This window comes from Salvelinus fontinalis, chromosome 4 (genome assembly GCF_029448725.1).
Source record: "Salvelinus fontinalis isolate EN_2023a chromosome 4, ASM2944872v1, whole genome shotgun sequence".
NCBI lineage: Eukaryota > Metazoa > Chordata > Actinopteri > Salmoniformes > Salmonidae > Salvelinus > Salvelinus fontinalis.
In genome coordinates, this window is record NC_074668.1 from 17,539,063 (window position 1) to 17,559,129 (window position 20,067).

Below are 20,067 nucleotides of genomic sequence, written 5' to 3' on the forward strand. Positions count from 1 at the left end.
GGGGATCTTGAATAATACTTGGACATTTAATTATGTTGTTGATGTTTTATTTGTCTTTCAAGAAAAGGGGGAGATTGTTAAGTTCATGTTTTAAGTATCCCTATATTTCTGTTATTACGGGGCTATCACTCAGTCAAGAGTGCGCATGCGCAGGAAGTCTAGTTGTCGATGGACCTAGCCTTGAGTGTAATGGCTACCTTGTAGTGTGTTCATATAGTATAGTAAACTTTGTTAAACTGGAAACTTGTCGTTGTATCATTTCGAGTTAACAGGCAGAACTGAATAAGCTTGTGCGAGCAAGGAGGCCTATAAACCTGACTCAGTTACACCAGCTCTGTCAGGAGGAAAGAAATAAAGAAAGAAATAAAAGCTGAAATAAATCACTCAACTATTATTCTGACATTTCACATTCTTAAAATAAAGTGGTGATCCTAACTGACCTAAGACAGGGAATTTTTATGTCAGGAATTGTGAAAAACTGAGTTTAAATGTATTTGGCTAAGGTGTATATAAACTTCCGACTTCAACTTTATATGTATGATGGTGATAGAGGAGCAGTTGTAACATACTGTAGGTCCATTTCTCTGCTGGTGGGTAGGGACTCAGGAGTAATGTGGGTAGTAGCCACTGATCTGTCTGTGTGTGTGTTTTTTGGTTTTCCTCAGAACAATAGTGAAACAAGTCAAATTTGGACAAGTGGGGAGATTTCGCCGGTCCACACAAGGAAAAAGGCTACTTTAGGCTTATCAATAGTTTTCAATGACAATGATTGTTCAATGATTGTTTCGTCCCCACAAGGATAAAAAAACAAGTGTGTGTGTGTGTACCTGTAGGTGATAGGTGATGGGGTAAGGCAGAAGGTTCCGGAGTAGGACGGAGGGCCACAGGTGCAGGATGTAGGGCTCATCAAAGTGCTCCCCGGCCACTCCCATGTGTTGTGATGTCACTGTGTCTTTCAGAGGTACGATGTTGACCATTAACACGCTGGCGCTGTTGCCATGTCGATGACAGGTCTGCTGTACACGTACGCCAGGCTGCTGGCTCACTGACTCGTAGCTGAAGCCCTCGGAAGAATCGTATTGATTGTCTCCTTCGGTAACCGGCTGCAGGCTCAACTTTGACCTAAGGGGGGGTGGACACACAGCAGTCAGTGTGTGGGTGTGGTGTGTGTGCGTTGAGGACAACTTCCTGGGTTTCAGGAGGAAGGCCTATGGAAAATTGGACACTCGTGCTGCAGGGTTTGGAGTCTGGTCAGACCTCAATGACATGTGCAACCGGACTAGAGTGGAGCTCTGATGAACACCGACTGATATGCAAACTGAGCCAGTGACTGCCTCTGATGCAGTTGTGGCAGGTTGCAGTGTTTTTCTGGAGGCTTCTGTGACCCATGATGGAACATCTCATCCTACATCCAGGACAACACTCCTCGGTATGAGACGGATGCAGCTACTGCAACACTGGACTGCCCTGAGGCAGCAGGGGAAACTCACTGGCCTGGACTGTGCCGACCACTGTCGCCCATGGGCGGCAGGTAGCCTAGTGGTTAGAGCTTTGGACTATTAACCGAAAGGTTGCAAGATCGAATCCCTGAGCTGACAAGGTAAAAATCTGTCGTTCTGCCCCTGAACAAGGCAGTTAACCCACTGTTCCTAGGCCATCATTGAAAATAAGAATTTGTTCTTAACTGACTTGCCTAGTTAAATAAAGGTAAAATAAATTAAAATTCCATGTACCAAAATGCTGCCATTGGCAAGGACATTCTCACCTTTACTGTTAAGGCGAGGCTGCAAGTTCTACCAACAAAATATAAACTAGTACTCTGGTACCCTGCAAACCATAACCCATTTTGTATTATACAGCCTCATGCATATAGGGCCCTATGAAATGTTTGGATCCTTTTTTACTGTAAATTTGATTGTTGGACTCAAAGTATTTAAATGTATGTGTGCTACCTGTAGGAGTCGAGAGGCACGCAGAACTCCTCTGTAGGTAATGACATCCCCAGACACGTGGAGCCCTCCATCACTCTGAACGGGATGGAAAAGTGGTTTATGATCTGTAAGGGAGACATGAGAAAGAGACACGTTGTTCAGATAGAAATTATATTCTCTGGGGTCGAGGTAAGTACAGTGAAGAGAGAAGGAAGAGGGGTAGGGAAGCGCCCCCCCCCCGGTGACTGTAACTTGCCTGGAAGGGAGAGCGGATCTTGATGTGCTTGCTTCCCTGCACAGAGTAGATCTGACAGACCAGGAAGCGGGTGACCCCAGAGACTTTGTGCATGACACTGTACATGCCACGCCCCACTTTGATCAACGGAATCACGCTGGCTGAAGTGTGGCCCGCCGGGGCTGAGGACAAGAACATCAAAAACCATGAGATCAATGACTAAATTGACCCTAGACCCAGCAAACTACTTGTGTTAGCTCCGCAAACAAATGCTTGAGCATTAGGTCAGAACTAGAGCTCGACCGATCATGATTTTTCAACGCCGATACCGATTAACGGAGGACCAAAAACAGCCGATACCGATTAATCGGCCGATTTAAAAAAAAAATGTATTTGTAATAATGACAATTACAACAATACTGAATGAACACTTATTTTAACTGAATATAATACATCAATAAAATCAATTTAGCCTCAAATAAAATGAAACATGTTCAATTTGGTTTAAATAATGCAAAAACAAAGTGTTGGAGAAGAAAGTAAAAGTGCAATATGTGCCATGTAAAAAAGCTAACGTTTAAGTTCCTTGCTCAGAACATGAGAACATATGAAAGCTGGTGGTTCCTTTTAACAGGACTCTTCAATATGCCCAGGTAAGAAGTTTTAGGTTGTAGTTAGTATAGGAATTATAGGACAATTTCTCTCTATACGATTTGTATTTCATATACCTTTGACTATTGGATGTTCTTATAGGCACTTTAGTATTGCCAGTGTAACAGTCTAGCTTCCGTCCCTCTCCTCGCCCCTACCTGGGCTCGAACTAGGAACACATCGACAACAGCCACCCTCGAAGCAGCGTTACCCATGCAGAGCAAGGGGAATAACTACTCCAAGTCTCAGAGCGAGTGACGTTTGAAACGCTATTTACGCGCACCCCGCTAACTAGCTAGCTATTTCACATCGGTTACACCAGCCTAATCTCAGGAGTTGATGGGCTTGAAGTCATAAACAGCACAATGCTTGAAGCACAGCGATGAGCTGCTGGAAAAATGCACAAAAGTTCTGTTTGAATGAATGCTTACGAGCCTGCTGGTGCCTTCCATCGCCCAGTCAGACTGCTCTATCAAATCATAGACTTAATTATAACATAACACACAGAAATACGAGCCTTAGGTCATTAATATGGTCGAATCCAGAAACTATCATCTTGAAAACAAGACGTTTTTTCTTTCAGTGAAATACGGAACCGTTCAGTATTTAATCTAACGGGTGGCATCCATAAGTCTAAATATTCCTGTTACATTGCACAACCTTCAATGTTATGTCATAATTACGTAAAATTCTGGCAAATTAGGCTGCCCAAACTGTTGCATATACACTGACTCTGCGTGCAATGAAGGCAAGAGAAGTGACACAATTTCACCTGGTTAATATTGCCTGCTAACCTGGATTTCTTTTAGCAAAATATGCAGGTTTGAAATTATATACTTCTGTGTATTGATTTTAAGAAAGGCATTGATGTTTATGGTTAGGTACAGTCGTGAAACGATTGTGCTTTTTTCGCAAATGCGCTTTTGTTAAATCATCCCCCGTTTGGCGAAGTTGGCTGTCTTTGTTAGGAAGAAATAGTCTTCACAGAGTTCGCAACGAGCTAGGTTAGCAGGCAATATTAACTAAATATGGAGGTTTAAAAATATATACTTGTGTATTGATTTTAAGAAAGGCATTGATGTTTATGGTTAGGTACAGTCGTGAAACGATTGTGCTTTTTTCGCAAATGCGCTTTTGTTAAATCATCCCCCGTTTGGCGAAGTTGGCTGTCTTTGTTAGGAAGAAATAGTCTTCACAGAGTTCGCAACGAGCTAGGTTAGCAGGCAATATTAACTAAATATGCAGGTTTAAAAATATATACTTGTGTATTGATTTTATGAAAGGCATTGATGATATTTATGGTTTAGGTACACATTGGAGCAAGACAGTCCTTTTTCGCGAATACGCACCGCATCGATTATATGCAACGCAGGTCACGCTAGATAAACTAGTAATATCATCAACCATGTGTAGTTAACTAGTGATTATGATTGATTGATTGTTTTTTATAAGATAAGTTTAATGCTAGCTAGCAATTTACCTTGGCTTCTTACTGCATTCGCGTAACAGGCAGGCTCCTCGTGGAGTGCAATGTAAAGCAGGTGGTTAGAGCGTTGGACTAGTTAACTGTAAGGTTGCAAGATTGAATCCCCGAGCTGACAAGGTAAAAATCTGTCATTCTGCCCCTGAACAAGGCAGTTAACCCACCGTTCCTAGGCCGCCATTGAAAATAAGAATGTGTTCTTAACTGACTTGCCTAGTTAAATAAAGGATAAATTAAGGTATTAAAAAATATATATATATTTTTTTAAAGGCCAAATCTGTGTCCAAAAATACAGATTTACGATTGTTATGAAAACTTGAAATCGGCCCTAATTAATCGGCCATTCTGATTAATCGGTCGACCTCTAGTCAGACTGCTAACACTGTCTTTGACCCAGGGTCTAAATATCAAGGATCGTATTCATAAAGCAACTCAGAGTAGAGGCGCTGATCTAGGATCAGTTCCCGTGTCCATATAATCTTATTCATTATGATATAAAAAGCAAGACTGATCCCTAGATCAGCAGTCCTACTCTGAATATGGGTGCTGGTCTGCACTGGTGTAACTGTTGCAACTGTGTTGCTTACTGGGCTGTATGTAGTAGTCCTTGGCCACCAGCGAGGTCATGGCAGAGAACTGGTCTGAGTGGGTGGTGGTGCGACGGTAGTCCATGTTGACACTGTCTCCGTTCTGCAGCTCTACACGGTTCTCTGTGGCCTCACGGCCCAGGGGGCAGAACATCTCACTGTACACCACTGACACAGTCAGACCCAGACGGTTCTTCACCACGAACGGCGCCTCGTCCTCCTGGAAACTCTCTGATGTCTGCTTGGCCGCCTCCGCAAAGGCCTGCCACGCATTCACAAGCACGCACACACAAACACACACGTTGGGATGTACAAGAAATAAGGACTACACTACATCCCAACACAATAAAAACAACCCACTTAGACATAAAAAGTTATTTATTTAAAATGTTTTATTGTGATTATTATTGACAGTATAGATTATGTGATTCCATAAAAATAAAATAAAAATTGTTCACAAAAAAGTTATATTTTCAGCTAGCCAATAGAATAGCACATACAAAATTGCTGGTGTGTGACGTCATTGACTTACCGTGCCCAGGTTACTGAGCATGCCCAGTCCACACTTGGAGAGGGTGATGTTGAGCTGGTCCTTGCTGCTGATGCTGATGATAGTCTTGTAGTCTGGGATGCTGTAGTCCACTTCATCTGATATACCGGAGTACTTTACTGGCTTCTTCTTCATCTGCAGTTGGGGGAAATCATGGCCGTTAAGTGTGTGGTGGATAGTGTGTTTACACTATCTGGATGAGCGGTGTGTGTGGAACATGGGACAGTGTTTGTGAGTTTGTGTGTGTGTGGTGTGAATGAGCGATTTTCTAAAGGTTGACTTTGGGCAAAAAAATGTTTTTAAAGTGTTATACTGTATAACTGATCAATGCACTATCATACCAGGTCATTTAATGCTTACAAACATCTCTACAGCTTCCGTCCAAAAACAAATCCCGTGAAATGACGTCAACACATACTAGAAGAGTTACTGGCTAGCTTTTTGTCACCTAAAACCCTCACAAACTTTTACAGATGCACAATTGAGAGCATCCTGTCGGGCTGTATCACCACCCGGTACGGCAACTGCACCGCCCACAACCGCAAGGCTCTCCAGAGGATGGTGCGGTCTGCATAACGCATCACTGGGGGCAAACGACCTGCCCTCCAGGACACCTACAGCACCCGATGTCACAGGAAGGCCAAAAGATCATCAAGAACAACAACCACCCGAGCCACTGCCTGTTCACCCCGCTACCATCCAGAAGACGAGGTCAGTACTGATGCATCAAAGCTGGGACCGAGAGACTGAAAAACAGCTTCTATCTCAAGGCCATCAGACTGTTAAACAGCCATCACACAGAGAGGCTGCTGCCTACATACAGACTTGAAATCATTGGCCACTTTAATAAATGGATCACTAGTCACTTTAATAATGCCACTTTAATAATGTTTACATGTCTTGCATTACTCATCTCATATGTATATACTGTATTTTATACCATCCATTGCATCTTGCCTATGCCGCTCTGACATTGCTCATCTATATATTTATATTCTTATTCCATTCCTTACTTAGATTTGTGTGTATTAGGTAGTTTTTGTGGAATTGTTAGATTACTTGTTAGATATTGCTGCACTGTCAGAACTAGAAGCACAAGCATTCCGCTGCACTCGCAATAACATCTGCTAACCATGTGTATGTGACCAATAAAATTTGATTTGCTACAGTGGCTAGCTTAGCTAACGAACTAGCTACGTTTGTTGCGGCGTGCATGACCAGAATGGCACATCGATGAACCAAAGGCACACCCCATTTCTGTTAGAAAATTGAGTAAGAGGCGGAGTTGGACCGTTTTTTGTGCCCAACGTCGACCTTTAAGGGTCACCTTTAATCCCAGAGTCCAGGATCTGAAGCCGTCTCTGATCTCGTCCTCTAGGGGCTCCAGCAGAGGCTCCCACACCCCCATCACCTCGTTGAAGTAGTGAACCTAAACACACAACACTATGTTACAGTACACCAAATGCAGTCTGACTAAGGCCACAGTTGAAGTCGGAAGTTTACATACACTTAGGTTGGAGTCATTAAAACTCGTTTTTCAATCACTCCACAAATTTCTTGTAAACAAACTATAGTTTTGGCAAGTTGGTTAGGACATCTACTTTGTGCATGACAAGTAATTTTTCCAACAATTGTTTACAGACAGTATAATTCACTGTATCACAATTCCAGTGGGTCAGAAGTTTACATACACGTGACTGTGCCTTTAAACAGCTTGGAAAATTGCAGAAAATTATGTCATGGCTTTAGAAGCTTCGGATAGGCCAATTGACATAATTTGAGTCAATTGGAGGCGTACCTGTGGATGTATTTCAAGGCCTACCTTCAAACTCAGTGCCTCTTTTCTTGACATCATGGGAAAATCAGCCAAGACCTCAGAAAAAAAATTGTAGACCTACACAAGTCTGGTTCATCCTTGGGAGCAATTTCGAAAAGCTTGAGGGTACCACATTCATCTGTACAAACAGTAGTACGCAAGTATAAACACCATGGGACCACGCAGCCGTCATACCACTCAGGAAGGAGACGCGTTCTGTCTCCTAGAGATGAACGTACTTTAGTGCAAATCAATCCCAGAACAGCAGCAAAGGACCTTGTGAAGATGCTGGAGGAAACGGGTACAAAAGTATATATTTCCACAGTAAAACGAGTCCTATATCGACATAACCTGAAAGACCGCTCAGCAAGGAAGAAGCCACTGCTCCAAAACCGCCGTAAAAAAGCAACCGTGAAGCACAGGGGTGGCAGCATCATGTTGTGGGGGTGCTTTGCTGCAGGAGGGACTGGTGCACTTCACAAAATAGATGGCATCATAAGGAAGAAAAATGATGTGGATATATTGAAACAACATCTCAAGACATCAGTCAGGAAGTTAAAGCTTGGTCGCAAATGGGAATGTTAACTAGGATTAAATGTCAGGAATTGTGAAAAACTGAGTTTAAATGTATTTGGCTAAGGTGTATGTAAACTTCCAACTTCAACTGTATGTTTTAGTTGAATTGAGGTTGTGTAGAAGTTGTGAAAATGTTGTGTAGGTGTGTAAAGGTTGTGTAAAGGTTTTGTAGATGTTGTATAGAGGTAGTGTAGAGGTCGCATGCAGAGATGTACAGTGCCTGACCTCCAGGTTGAGCTGGCTGTGCAGGTTGATGAGGGTGCTCCAGTTCTTGACGTCCCCATGGAAGGAGGACTTGGCCAGCAGCATGGGGACGGTCCGGTGGCCCACCCCAGCCTCCAGGGTCAGGCAGATGGAGGAAATGGCCACCTGCAGGGACTCACCCTGGGGAATCAGCCGGACCAGGGACTGGGCATCCTCGTCTTTACCCTCCTCCTCCAGGAACCACAGCTTGAGATCCCGCCAGGACCGGCGCTCCCACAGGTCTGGGGGCACATGGCTCTCCAACTCCGACTGGGGCATGTCTGCACCGGCCGGGCTCAGCACCGACTGGATGGTGATCACTGTGTTGATGATGATGGGCGACACCTGTGGGAAGGGGGCACGGAGGACAATGGAACGTAAGACACATCACTCTGGTTTTGGCAGCTGTGCCAGAAATAAAAACATAAGAAAAAGTGACAAGGTATTTTATTAGTGAGATGCTTCTTCCCGTTCTGTTGATGTGGCCTACCTTCAGTGTCAGTGCCTTGATGGAGACCTCCATGGCCTGCGGGGAGGTGGAGGACTGTGTGCTCTTGAAGAACACCTGGCAGGGCTGCAGCACAGTGGTCTCCTTGTTCCTCCTCTTCTCCCTCAGGAAGGGGCAGGCCACCACCTTCAGGTCCTTGACCACTGCCGTCATCAGCTGACCATCCGGGTTGCTCTTCATCACCAGCTCGCACTCCATGGTCATGACCAGGGCTGGGGCGTCGGCACGCGTCAGGTCAGCCACAAAGACAATCTCTGGGTTCTTCACCAGAACATTCATCTCCAACTTGACTGCCACTGGAGCTGGAGTACAGACAGAGAGGAAAGCAGGAGTGTTTTCATTAGGCATCAAATGGAAGAAAACTGTCAGAAACAGATTGAAACTATCAGAAAATTCACTTTGCACTAAATGGACGTCGTACAAACATGACATTTGTGGTGAATATTGCGTAGTGTGAAATGTGAATGGGTCGTACCAGGTTCCTTGGAAGCGGCGGTGGCTGTAACTGTGGGTTTAGTGCTACTGTTCTTGGGGGCGGCTGAGGAGAAACCCTGTTGGCTGGCCTTGAGGAAGATGTCGGCCACGGTGAGCAGGAACTCCATGCTGGCACAGAGGTAGACATCCTGCACCACCGTCTCCAGAGAGGTGCCTTCACGCCCCTGATTGTAGTTCACTTCCACCATCACGTTTCTTTCAGAGCTCGGACGAATCGCCATCATCCTGACAGACAGAGGCCAGAGGGACAGGTGTACATAATGATTCCTACAGAAAGAGCAAATAATAACAATCTCTACAGCAAGGGACCTAACAACACACCCTACCATAAGTGCACTAAATACCTTGTAATCTGTTTGTCATATGATGTTACATTGAAGAGTGAGTAACTTTGTATTCTACTCTACAGATTCAAAGATTCCATTCTCTCAAAACAATTGACATACCAGATGGAAATACTTATGGGTTTTGATGAACTGGGAGTGCGAGATTAAATTAAAGCTGCTTTGACTATTATGGGGTTGCTAACCAAAGCCATTCATCTTAGCTGTGTGACAGTCCTATGTGAACAGACAGATGGTGAAGCAGTGATGAACATTATGCCACGCTGGAGAACACACACTGAGCCTCGTGCATCAACGCCAGCACTGAGCCACACGCTCATATGTTCACAGTACACACACATCACTCTGCGGTATCTCTCCCAGTGTCTGTGAATGTGTACGTAGGCTTAGTACCAAGGTAACTGTGTGTGTGTTTTACCTGGCAGTGATATTCTTGACTCTGCGTCTCTTGTCGTCTAGCAGGCAGTCTGTGAGTTTGACAGAGGCCTTCATGGATCCGTCTGAGAACATGTGGACAGATGTAGAGATAGTTCCCAAGGTGAACTCAGCCAGCATCAGCTGATCATCCCTGGAGTCCAACACCTGCACCTGAATACAGACACATAGGCAGAGACGCACGCCCACAGAGACAGGCACAGACACATAGGCAGAGACGCACGTCCACAGAGACAGGCACAGACACATAGGCAGAGACGCACGCCCACAGAGACAGGCACAGACACATAGGCGGAGACGCAAGTCCACAGAGACAAACACATAGGCAGAGACACACGTCCACAGAGACAGGCACAGACACATAGGCAGAGACACACGTCCACAGAGACAGGCACAGACACATAGGCAGAGACACACGTCCACAGAGACAGGCACAGACACATAGGCAGAGACACACGTCCACAGAGACAGGCACATAGGCAGAGACACACATCCACAGAGACAGGCACAGACACATAGGCAGAGACACACGCCCACAGAGACAGGCACAGACACGTAGGCAGAGACACACGTCCACAGAGACAGGCACAGACACATAGGCAGAGACACACGCCCACAGAGACAGGTACAGACACATAGGTAGAGTCACACGCCCACAGAGACAGGCACAGACACACACTTTTTGGTAAGAATATCTAAGCGGATGGAGTTTTCTGTGGTCAATTAGTGTTTGTGAAGGTGTGTAGTGATGCAGTAGTCACCTCAGTCCCATTGGGGCTGTACAGAACCAGAGTCATGGAGTCAAACTTGAAGTCTACTTTGAGTGTGTTCTTCAGCTTAGTGCTCTTCTGGGTCTCGACCACTGCAGCAGTTACCACTATGTTGCCTACAGACAGGGTTCAACATGATTATCAATATCACAATCATCCAAATATTAAGACTCACACACACATTCAACCCAACTGTCCTCACCGCTGGTGGGGATAGTACCAGTACCTCCTGTGCCCTGCGAGCCTTTGGTAGTGGCAGTGTCGGAGCGGTCCACTGTAGACGGAGGAGGACGAGGGGAAGCAGCGTCTGACGTCTCTGACATGTTCTCACCCAGAGTCCTCAACACCACCGTCATGTCATCCTGACTCAGGATCAGCTAGTAAGACAAAAACACACACACACCCACCCCGTTACACAAATGTATCAACAACCATCATTTCATACTAACATTTCTTGTTCATTGAGAGTTGTCTTTAACTAACACAGACACACACACTGACACACACTCACATTCATAGGTTTGAGGTGGGCAGTGATCTTTATGTCAGGGATGTTGTGGTACCAGGAGGCTGACAGGTTCCTCTGGATGGACAGGTCCAGGTTGACCGGCTTCAGAACCTGGATCTCCCCCTGAAATCTCCCCTTCTCAAAGGTGGTTCTGGACAATCAAACACAACAAACAAACAAATGGCTTTACAGGTTCTGATTTTCTGCACATCCAGGAATGGAACAGATATACAAAAGTACCTGAAACACACAGAAATCTGTCTATTGTCAAGAAACACCTCACATCCCTGTGAACAAATTAAGTAATCCGTTCACTTTAAAAAAACTGCGAATCCATGAGGTTTAATTCTGATTCCGTATACAGAATTGTCTGACTACTGTTGTGCTTTACTAGCAACCCTGTTCTGTCTCACCTGTACATCTTCAGGTCACTGAGGCCCACGGTCATGGTGTCGATGATGGGAGGGATCTTGACATGCGTCTGGGAGTCGACCAAGGCGAAGCAGTTCTTGACCGTGACCATACCGAGGTCAGCCACAGTGACGTTGGTGGAGGAGGACGACTGCGGCAGGAAGACAAGAGGAGCTTTGAAGTCTACATCCAGAGAGATGCGCGTGCTGCGCTCAGCCAGCTCCATCACCCCCGTGGCTGCCTTTTCCGCTGCATGCACCGTCACCTCAGCCAGGGCCTCCTTGGCCGCCTGGAAATTGTTGATGAAGGCCTGGGGGAGAGGGAGGTGAATGAGGAGGAAGAGAAGGGGTGGGACAAAGAGCAGTTACGTTACAGAGTTCTCATCGATGGTCATATGACGTAGGACAATCCAGAAGCGAAAAAGTGCACCGTATGTGATTAGGCTTGGTAGGTTCTGGGGCATTTTGGTACCGGTACTACAAGTAAAGGCCATGTTTTTCGACACCCTGGAAAAGTGTTGTTGGCAGCTGAATTTTTGAAGCACATAAAAGGATAGGTGATAGTTAAGTGGAGTTAAGAGAGATGGTGTCTCTTACCAGGATAGAGGAGACAAACTTGTTGAGGAAGATGACCTGGATGCAGCCCACCGTCAGGGTGATGCTGGTGTCCACTTTACCCATGTCTAGATAGGCATCGCCCTCAGTGGCGTCCGTGTGGTTCACCATACGGAAAGCAAACACCTCCTTATCAGCTATGGACACACACTAGGATGCAGATGCCGTACAAATATAGCAGCAGAAAGCAAAAACAACAATCATAATTTCTCGTGAATGTGGCCCCTTGACTGGGAAAATAACATCGCTAAAGTAAAACAAATGGCAAAGATTAGATTTGGCGTTTGTTCAAATTTTGATATGTCAATTTTTCATTTGATCCTTTTTGGATACTGGAGGCCATGAGTGAGCCTTGTGAGTATGGTAGTCAATGACTGCTGGGTCGTGTTCATTAGGGCACGCAAAGGAATACATTGAGCAAAAGCTACCTGCTTGTACAGTGCCTCCTTATCACAGTCCAGGATGACTATGTTCTTCAGGTTGGCCAGAACCTCCACTGCCTTTCTCCTCATCAGCACCTCCGACACCAGGCCTGGAACATAGAACAAAGAGGCAGAACATTGAGGAGCAGGTCTAGAACCACTCTAGAACAAGTCTAAAACAAGGCAAAAGTAAACATGTCGTCCCCCACAAATAACGAATGATGCAAGCTTGTTCAAAGTTTGGAACTTCAGTTGATTACTATAGCGCCCCCTTTGGCCAATCAGTGTAATTTTGTAAATGCCATATCTCTATGGTATGGCACATCATTCACCAAAGTTTTGTCAAAATCGGGCCAGCGGTGTCTGAGATATCACGTGATTAACTAACGTACGTACTAGCGGACGGCGACAGATCCATAGTCCCCCCCCGATTTCATGGTGGGGCACAACAAAGGTGTGTTCATATCAGTTCCAGAGCCAATAGGAAAAGATCATCAGTGGCCTGAGTATTTCTTCATATTTACCAAAAGGTAGCACTAGCATCATTATAATGTGTGTGCGTGCGTGTCCTGTCCACACATCTAATCACACAAACACATAATTGTATGCAATATCATAATTCATGCATGCAGTTGTTGTGGATGTGTGTCGCGGACGGTGACTTGCGTCGGGGACGGCGACGGCGACGTGTGTCGCGGATGTGTGTTGCGGACGGTGACTTGTGTTGCGGACGGTGACTTGTGTTGCGGACGGTGACTTGTGTTGCGGACGGTGACTTGTGTTGCGGACGTGTGCTGCGGACGGTGACTTGTGTTGCGGACGTGTGCTGCGGACGGTGACTTGTGTTGCGGACGTGTGCTGCGGACGGTGACTTGTGTTGCGGACGGTGACTTGTGTTGCGGACGGTGACTTGTGTTGCGGACGGTGACTTGTGTTGCGGACGGTGACTTGTGTTGCGGACGGTGACTTGTGTTGCGGACGGTGACTTGTGTTGCGGACGGTGACTTGTGTTGCGGACGGTGACTTGTGTTGCGGACGGTGACTTGTGTTGCGGACGGTGACTTGTGTTGCGGACGGTGACTTGTGTTGCGGACGGTGACTTGTGTTGCGGACGGTGACTTGTGTTGCGGACGGTGACTTGTGTTGCGGACGGTGACTTGTGTTGCGGACGGTGACTTGTGTTGCGGACGGTGACTTGTGTTGCGGACGGTGACTTGTGTTGCGGACGGTGACTTGTGTTGCGGACGGTGACTTGTGTTGCGGACGGTGACTTGTGTTGCGGACGGTGACTTGTGTTGCGGACGGTGACTTGTGTTGCGGACGGTGACTTGTGTTGCGGACGGTGACTTGTGTTGCGGACGGTGACTTGTGTTGCGGACGGTGACTTGTGTTGCGGACGGTGACTTGTGTTGCGGACGGTGACTTGTGTTGCGGACGGTGACTTGTGTTGCGGACGGTGACTTGTGTTGCGGACGGTGACTTGTGTTGCGGACGGTGACTTGTGTTGCGGACGGTGACTTGTGTTGCGGACGGTGACTTGTGTTGCGGACGGTGACTTGTGTTGCGGACGGTGACTTGTGTTGCGGACGGTGACTTGTGTTGCGGACGGTGACTTGTGTTGCGGACGGTGACTTGTGTTGCGGACGGTGACTTGTGTTGCGGACGGTGACTTGTGTTGCGGACGGTGACTTGTGTTGCGGACGGTGACTTGTGTTGCGGACGGTGACTTGTGTTGCGGACGGTGACTTGTGTTGCGGACGGTGACTTGTGTTGCGGACGGTGACTTGTGTTGCGGACGGTGACTTGTGTTGCGGACGGTGACTTGTGTTGCGGACGGTGACTTGTGTTGCGGACGGTGACTTGTGTTGCGGACGGTGACTTGTGTTGCGGACGGTGACTTGTGTTGCGGACGGTGACTTGTGTTGCGGACGGTGACTTGTGTTGCGGACGGTGACTTGTGTTGCGGACGGTGACTTGTGTTGCGGACGGTGACTTGTGTTGCGGACGGTGACTTGTGTTGCGGACGGTGACTTGTGTTGCGGACGGTGACTTGTGTTGCGGACGGTGACTTGTGTTGCGGACGGTGACGTGTGTTGCGGACGGTGACGTGTGTTGCGGACGGTGACGTGTGTTGCGGACGGTGACTTGTGTTGCGGACGGTGACTTGTGTTGCGGACGGTGACTTGTGTTGCGGACGGTGACTTGTGTTGCGGACGGTGACTTGTGTTGCGGACGGTGACTTGTGTTACCCTCAATGCGGATCTCTGCTATCATGTGGCTCTGGCCTCGGATGAAAACCTTCAGACAGTTGAGATCAGCTCTGATGTGCAAATTCACCACATCCTCAAACTTTGACTTCTTAGAAGCTGAGGAGAGTGGGGTAGAGAGACACTGATGAAAGAGCAGTTCCTTCATCCAAACGTAAAAAAGAGGCTTTGATGTGAAGATGATTTTGTTTGCATCACAATACATCAAACGTCAAGTGGTCCATACAATGGCAGAGAATTTACATTTGGTTTAGCTAGCTACGTATTAGAAGGAGAATACATGGAGGACATGTGTCTACTCAATATCTCTACATGCAACAAATATACAGGAGGTATATCACCTAACCAAATTCTCTTCCACTTTCGACTAACTTGATTCATGAAATAAATTCTAATACATTTCAACAGTGGAAAAGTCTTAGTTCCCGTAACCGGAATGGATTCCATGAAACCGATAATTACATGTTCTTTTTGCCACGGCCGATTCCTCCTTCTCGCCCTCCTCCCCCTCTCCCTCCTCCCCCTCTCCCTCGTCCTCCTCTGGGATTGTGGGCAGCTCCTCCTTGCTAGGCACCGCCTCCTTGGTCGGGGGGAGGAGGCTGTTCAGGAAGTTCATGGCGTTGAGCAAAGCCTCTGTGTGCAGGTGTACATCCAGAGATGAGAAGTTCACCTGAGACAGAGATTTCACGCACACACCACCGTCACAATGAACACACTAACACAACTAAGCAGAGTACTGAGCTCAAATCAACATCACGTTGAAGTTCCAAACGTGGGTTAACACAGTTGTATTGTAAGATCTTACCTTTACTGATTGTTCAGTGTTCTTGTACTGAGACTTGAATTCTGGCCCGTTCTTATCAGCCTGAAAGAGACATTGAAGCTTTTAGACCTGCTCTACTGTTAATCTACATTGGATGATGAATGCATGAAACAGTGTTGACTGTGTGTGTGTGTGTGTGTGTGTGTGTGTGTGTGTGTGTGTGTGTGTGTGTGTGTGTGTGTGTGTGTGTACACCTTGGTGTACTCCAATGTGAGGAGGTCCTCCTCTGTGTTGTCTAGAGTGGTGATCAGGTGCACTTTCTTCTCCTCTGAATCTGGACAAGTATATCAAACCAGAAAATCATATCACACCAAAACCACACAGAGATGTCTGCAGACATGCCACACAACCACCAACAATGAGGAAGCAGCATATCACGTTTATCTCATAATGATGTAGACAATCATTTCTTCACATTCCAAACGCAGCAAGGTGCACAGAGCTATCCTGCTAATGTTCCAAAAATGCAATCGAGGGAAAAACACCATTCAAAAAATACACCAGATGTAAGCGATTTCATGTGACACATATGTTAAAAGTGTGGAAAGAGGGGTGATGTAAAGAAGCAACAACTATAATAGGTTGCTATCAAACATTACTAGATTACTACCTTTGAATGTAGTGGACAACAGAATAGTTCATTTGAAAAACAAATAGAACAGGAGAGAAATGCTGGTTTCAATGGCATAAACAGGCACATTCAAGTGTGGCTAGCTTTTCTGGCGTCTCCCCTAATGTCAGAGCTGGTGTGGAGCAGGCTGTAGCGAAGGCGCATAAGACCCAGATTTTACATTTACGTATTTATGTAAAGTTATGCTAATTATTATTTGAATATTGAAATGTTTAAGATACATTTTCGATAGTCAATTTCTGGATCAGTTAGTTGACAGGCCTACCTTTAAGAAACAACGATTCCCACCCACCCCCTCACCTACCCATATACTCTGAGCACTCTAGGCAGATCTCACGTAGAAAGGTGTTAGATGTCATGTCGAAGGAGCGAATCTTGAGCTCGGTGCCGAGACGCTCGACATCCAGGTGTAACACTGTGACCTCCTGGCCTCTAGACAGACGACACAGCTGAACAGACAGCTAGAAAGCAGAATGAGGGAGTTCAAGTACACACACATACACACGCAGCTTTATTAGCAATCTAAACATCTAAATGAAGTGTTTAAGGACTCTCACACACAGATGTATATTATGTTAAGCATACCTTGTTGATCTCAAACGTCATGAGGAACTCTGTCATGTTCTTCTTGGGATCTTTCTTGACCAGACCTCTCCTCTTGACCGAGTCGGAGCGCTGCAGGGGGCTGGGCATGTTGTCGGGGAAGAACGCACTGTCGCCTATAGGAGAGCTGGGAGCATCGTAGAACAGGTCCTCCTCTGAGCCTGCACATGCACACACGCACACACACACTTAAATGATAATGCCACACTAACGTCTATCATGATCACAGTTGTGTGTATGCGTAAAGTACAGAGATCCATTTGTAATGGGCTGTATGTGTGCATGCATGTCTCTCACCTGATTCCCATATGAGGGAGTTGCGCAGTTCAGCCATGGTTGGTTGCCTGGGGGTTAGCTGAGGGGTGTACGACTGCTTTGGAGCCTGCGGAAGAAAAACAAGCAGAAATTAGACACGAACACACACAACCCAATAGAAATCTATTTACACACAAAACAACAGCCGACATTACAGTCAACCCACAGATAGGCAGAGAGAGAGAGTGTCAACCCACAGACAGGCAGAGAGAGTCAACCCACAGACAGGCAGAGAGAGAGTCAACCCACAGACAGGCAGAGAGAGAGTGAGAGTCAAACCACAGACAGGCAGCGAGAGAGAGAGTCAACCCACAGACAGGCAGAGAGAGAGAGTCAACCCACAGACAGGCAGAGAGAGAGAGAGAGAGAGAGAGAGAGAGAGAGAGAGAGAGAGAAAGCCCACAGACAGGCAGAGAGTGAGAGAGAGAGTAAGCCCACAGACAGCCAGAGAGAGAGAGAGAGAGAGAGAGAGAGAGAGAGAAAAAAAGTAAGCCCACAGACAGGCAGAGAGAGAGAGAGAGTCAACCCACAGACGGGCAGAGAGAAAGAGAGTCAGCCCACAGACAGGCAGAGAGAAAGAGTCTACCCACAGACAGGCAGAGAGAGAGAGAGAGAGTCAACCCACAGACAGGCAGAGAGAGAGAGAGTCAACCCACAGACAGGCAGAGAGAGAGTCAACCCATAGACAGGCAGAGAGAGAGTCAACTCATAGACCGACAGTCAACCTACAGACAGGCAGAGAAAGTCAACCCACAGACAGGCAGAGAGACTCCCAGTAGTTAGTACCTTAGGTGTAGAGTGTGTGTTGGTGCGGCGCGGGGCCGGCCTGCTCTCTGGCAGCGGGATGCTGTTAATCAGCTCCAGCACGGCCCGCACCTTATCATCAGAGATCGTCAGAGACAAGAGAGGCATCTCCCCGAAGAGCTTAAACCTGACACACACACACTTTATTCATATCATTCATCTGACCAGCTTTTTGACAAACACGATTATACATAGTCCAAAAAAGGCATTGCACCCACCCCTCTCTCTCCACCCAAGAACCCACCCACCCACCAACCCCCCCCCCTCCTCCACCCACCCACCCCTCTCTCCACCCCAGAACCAACCCACCCACCCACCAACCCCCTCCGCCTCCACCCACCCACCCCTCTCTCCACCCCAGAACCCACCCACCCACCATCCCCCTCCTCCTCCACCCACCCACCCCTCTCCCCTCCCTCTTACTTGGGCATGCGTGAGTCTGTGACCACCATGGCTCTGCTGAACACCACCTTGACATCAACAGGCTCCAGGATGTGGAGGGCCGATTGCTTCAGTTTACGGGCTTTCCTCCAGTCCCCGTCTAATACACAACACAACAACCACTGGTAAGCCTAATTTAGCTATATTCTACCTAAGTACGCAACGCAAGAACGCAATAAGCTACAGAAAACAACTTCCCTGCGTAGTTGTGTCACATGACACATTTTGGGCAGATAATTGTGTGCATGTGTGTGTACCTGGTTTGCTGTAGAGGAACTGTAGGCTGCTGAGCTTGATGTTGAAGCTGTCGTAGGCTTGGGACATGATGTCCTGTATAGTCCTGCTCCCTACAGAGAGCTGGGGTAGCCCCTTTCTGCTCAGACTAGACACCTGATAACACAATGACATAGAACAGGGATTTTCAAACTTTTCTTCCCAGGGACCGTTGCCCAGGCAATAAAGCCCTTTTTATCTGCTACCCCAGAGTCGGATGAACAGGAACAGCTAGTATGCCAAATGTTCCTGTAGACTTCCAGTTATTGTGCTAACGCTAGTTAGCATTGGCTCGTGAAACTACCTCTAACTTCCTTCATACTGGACATAGAGACATTAAAATGGTTTCCATGATGGTATTCTGTTGCAGCTAGCAATATTCATAAACTAATAATTTTTCACATACAAAACTACCCAAAATAGTTTTTCAAAACAAAGCTAAAATGTATGGACCCCAGTTTGAAAACCCCTGTCATAGCACACCTGGGTGAGGTCCTGTTTATTATGCAGGGTTTGACTGCCCGGGGCTAGAAAACTAAACAGTCAGGCAAGTTGAGTCTGCTCAGTGGTTGCCTTATTGAGCAAGTGAAATTTAGCAACATGATAGGATCAATCACAGTTCTCAAATTTCCGTACATCGTCTCTCACTCAAGTCAGATCAAACCGCTATCTCTACACAATCGCGTGTGCTGTGTCAATTGAAGTGACCTACCTTGAAGTGACCCAGGTCCAATAGCATGAGGTTCTGGGTGGAGTCGTAGAAGCCGGTTTGGGGCACGATCACGTAGGAGGCCATGAGGTTGACGTTCAGATCCAGAACCTTCTGGGTCTCAATCACGTACATCAGCCCTGCAGACAACACCATATAATGGACGGCACACTTCAGCACGTTCTTACATAATATAGGATATGAAAGGGGAGGGAGGGGTGTCTGTCAAAAGGAAATAAGAAGTATGGATTGGAGATTGAGGTCAATGAGGCGTATATCCTGGCTGATTAATCATAAGGTAACCTCACCAACCTCCATGTCCATAGAAAATAAATGAATAGATCTCCATATTTGGACCTGCAGCACATGTCAACAAATCCATCAGTGCTGTGTTTCAGCCCAGGAAAGTGAGTGTGGCCTGTCAGTCAGAGCTAGAGGCGGGGCTCTGACCTGTGGAGGTGCGGTCTCGGAACTGCTCCAGCTTCATGAGAGTGGCGTTGGTCAGCTCGTCTAGCTGGAGGTCATCAGGCGGCAAGAAGAACGCAGACATGCTGTTCACCGTCACCTGCCGGAGGGAGACACAGGTACCCATGTTGTTACACATGCAAACACACACATTTTT

General features: G+C 46.9%; 1 protein-coding gene across 5 annotated transcripts in view; it reads right to left on the bottom strand.

Moving 5' to 3' along the window:
• Positions 1-20,067, bottom strand: part of LOC129853213 (intermembrane lipid transfer protein VPS13A-like) — an 81,332-nt gene that overhangs the window by 51,065 nt on the left and 10,200 nt on the right. For 3 of the 5 annotated variants that reach the window (XM_055918994.1, XM_055918992.1, XM_055918995.1), the window contains exons 19-46: positions 19,896-20,010; positions 19,449-19,585; positions 18,721-18,853; positions 18,446-18,563; positions 18,005-18,149; positions 17,201-17,285; positions 16,886-17,064; positions 16,605-16,761; positions 15,864-15,943; positions 15,652-15,711; positions 15,309-15,516; positions 14,829-14,945; positions 12,586-12,689; positions 12,140-12,307; positions 11,546-11,853; positions 11,136-11,283; positions 10,827-11,001; positions 10,616-10,740; positions 9,838-10,007; positions 9,056-9,300; positions 8,563-8,882; positions 8,055-8,417; positions 6,765-6,866; positions 5,420-5,572; positions 4,888-5,149; positions 2,188-2,348; positions 1,953-2,056; positions 828-1,122 (exon numbers count right to left, since the gene is read on the bottom strand). In XM_055918994.1, coding sequence (XP_055774969.1) covers positions 828-1,122; positions 1,953-2,056; positions 2,188-2,348; positions 4,888-5,149; positions 5,420-5,572; positions 6,765-6,866; positions 8,055-8,417; positions 8,563-8,882; positions 9,056-9,300; positions 9,838-10,007; positions 10,616-10,740; positions 10,827-11,001; positions 11,136-11,283; positions 11,546-11,853; positions 12,140-12,307; positions 12,586-12,689; positions 14,829-14,945; positions 15,309-15,516; positions 15,652-15,711; positions 15,864-15,943; positions 16,605-16,761; positions 16,886-17,064; positions 17,201-17,285; positions 18,005-18,149; positions 18,446-18,563; positions 18,721-18,853; positions 19,449-19,585; positions 19,896-20,010 — 4,737 coding nt within the window. The remainder of the gene's footprint in view (positions 1-827; positions 1,123-1,952; positions 2,057-2,187; positions 2,349-4,887; positions 5,150-5,419; positions 5,573-6,764; positions 6,867-8,054; positions 8,418-8,562; positions 8,883-9,055; positions 9,301-9,837; positions 10,008-10,615; positions 10,741-10,826; positions 11,002-11,135; positions 11,284-11,545; positions 11,854-12,139; positions 12,308-12,585; positions 12,690-14,828; positions 14,946-15,308; positions 15,517-15,651; positions 15,712-15,863; positions 15,944-16,604; positions 16,762-16,885; positions 17,065-17,200; positions 17,286-18,004; positions 18,150-18,445; positions 18,564-18,720; positions 18,854-19,448; positions 19,586-19,895; positions 20,011-20,067) is intronic. The other 2 variants (XM_055918993.1, XM_055918996.1) reach the window with 1 other exon arrangement.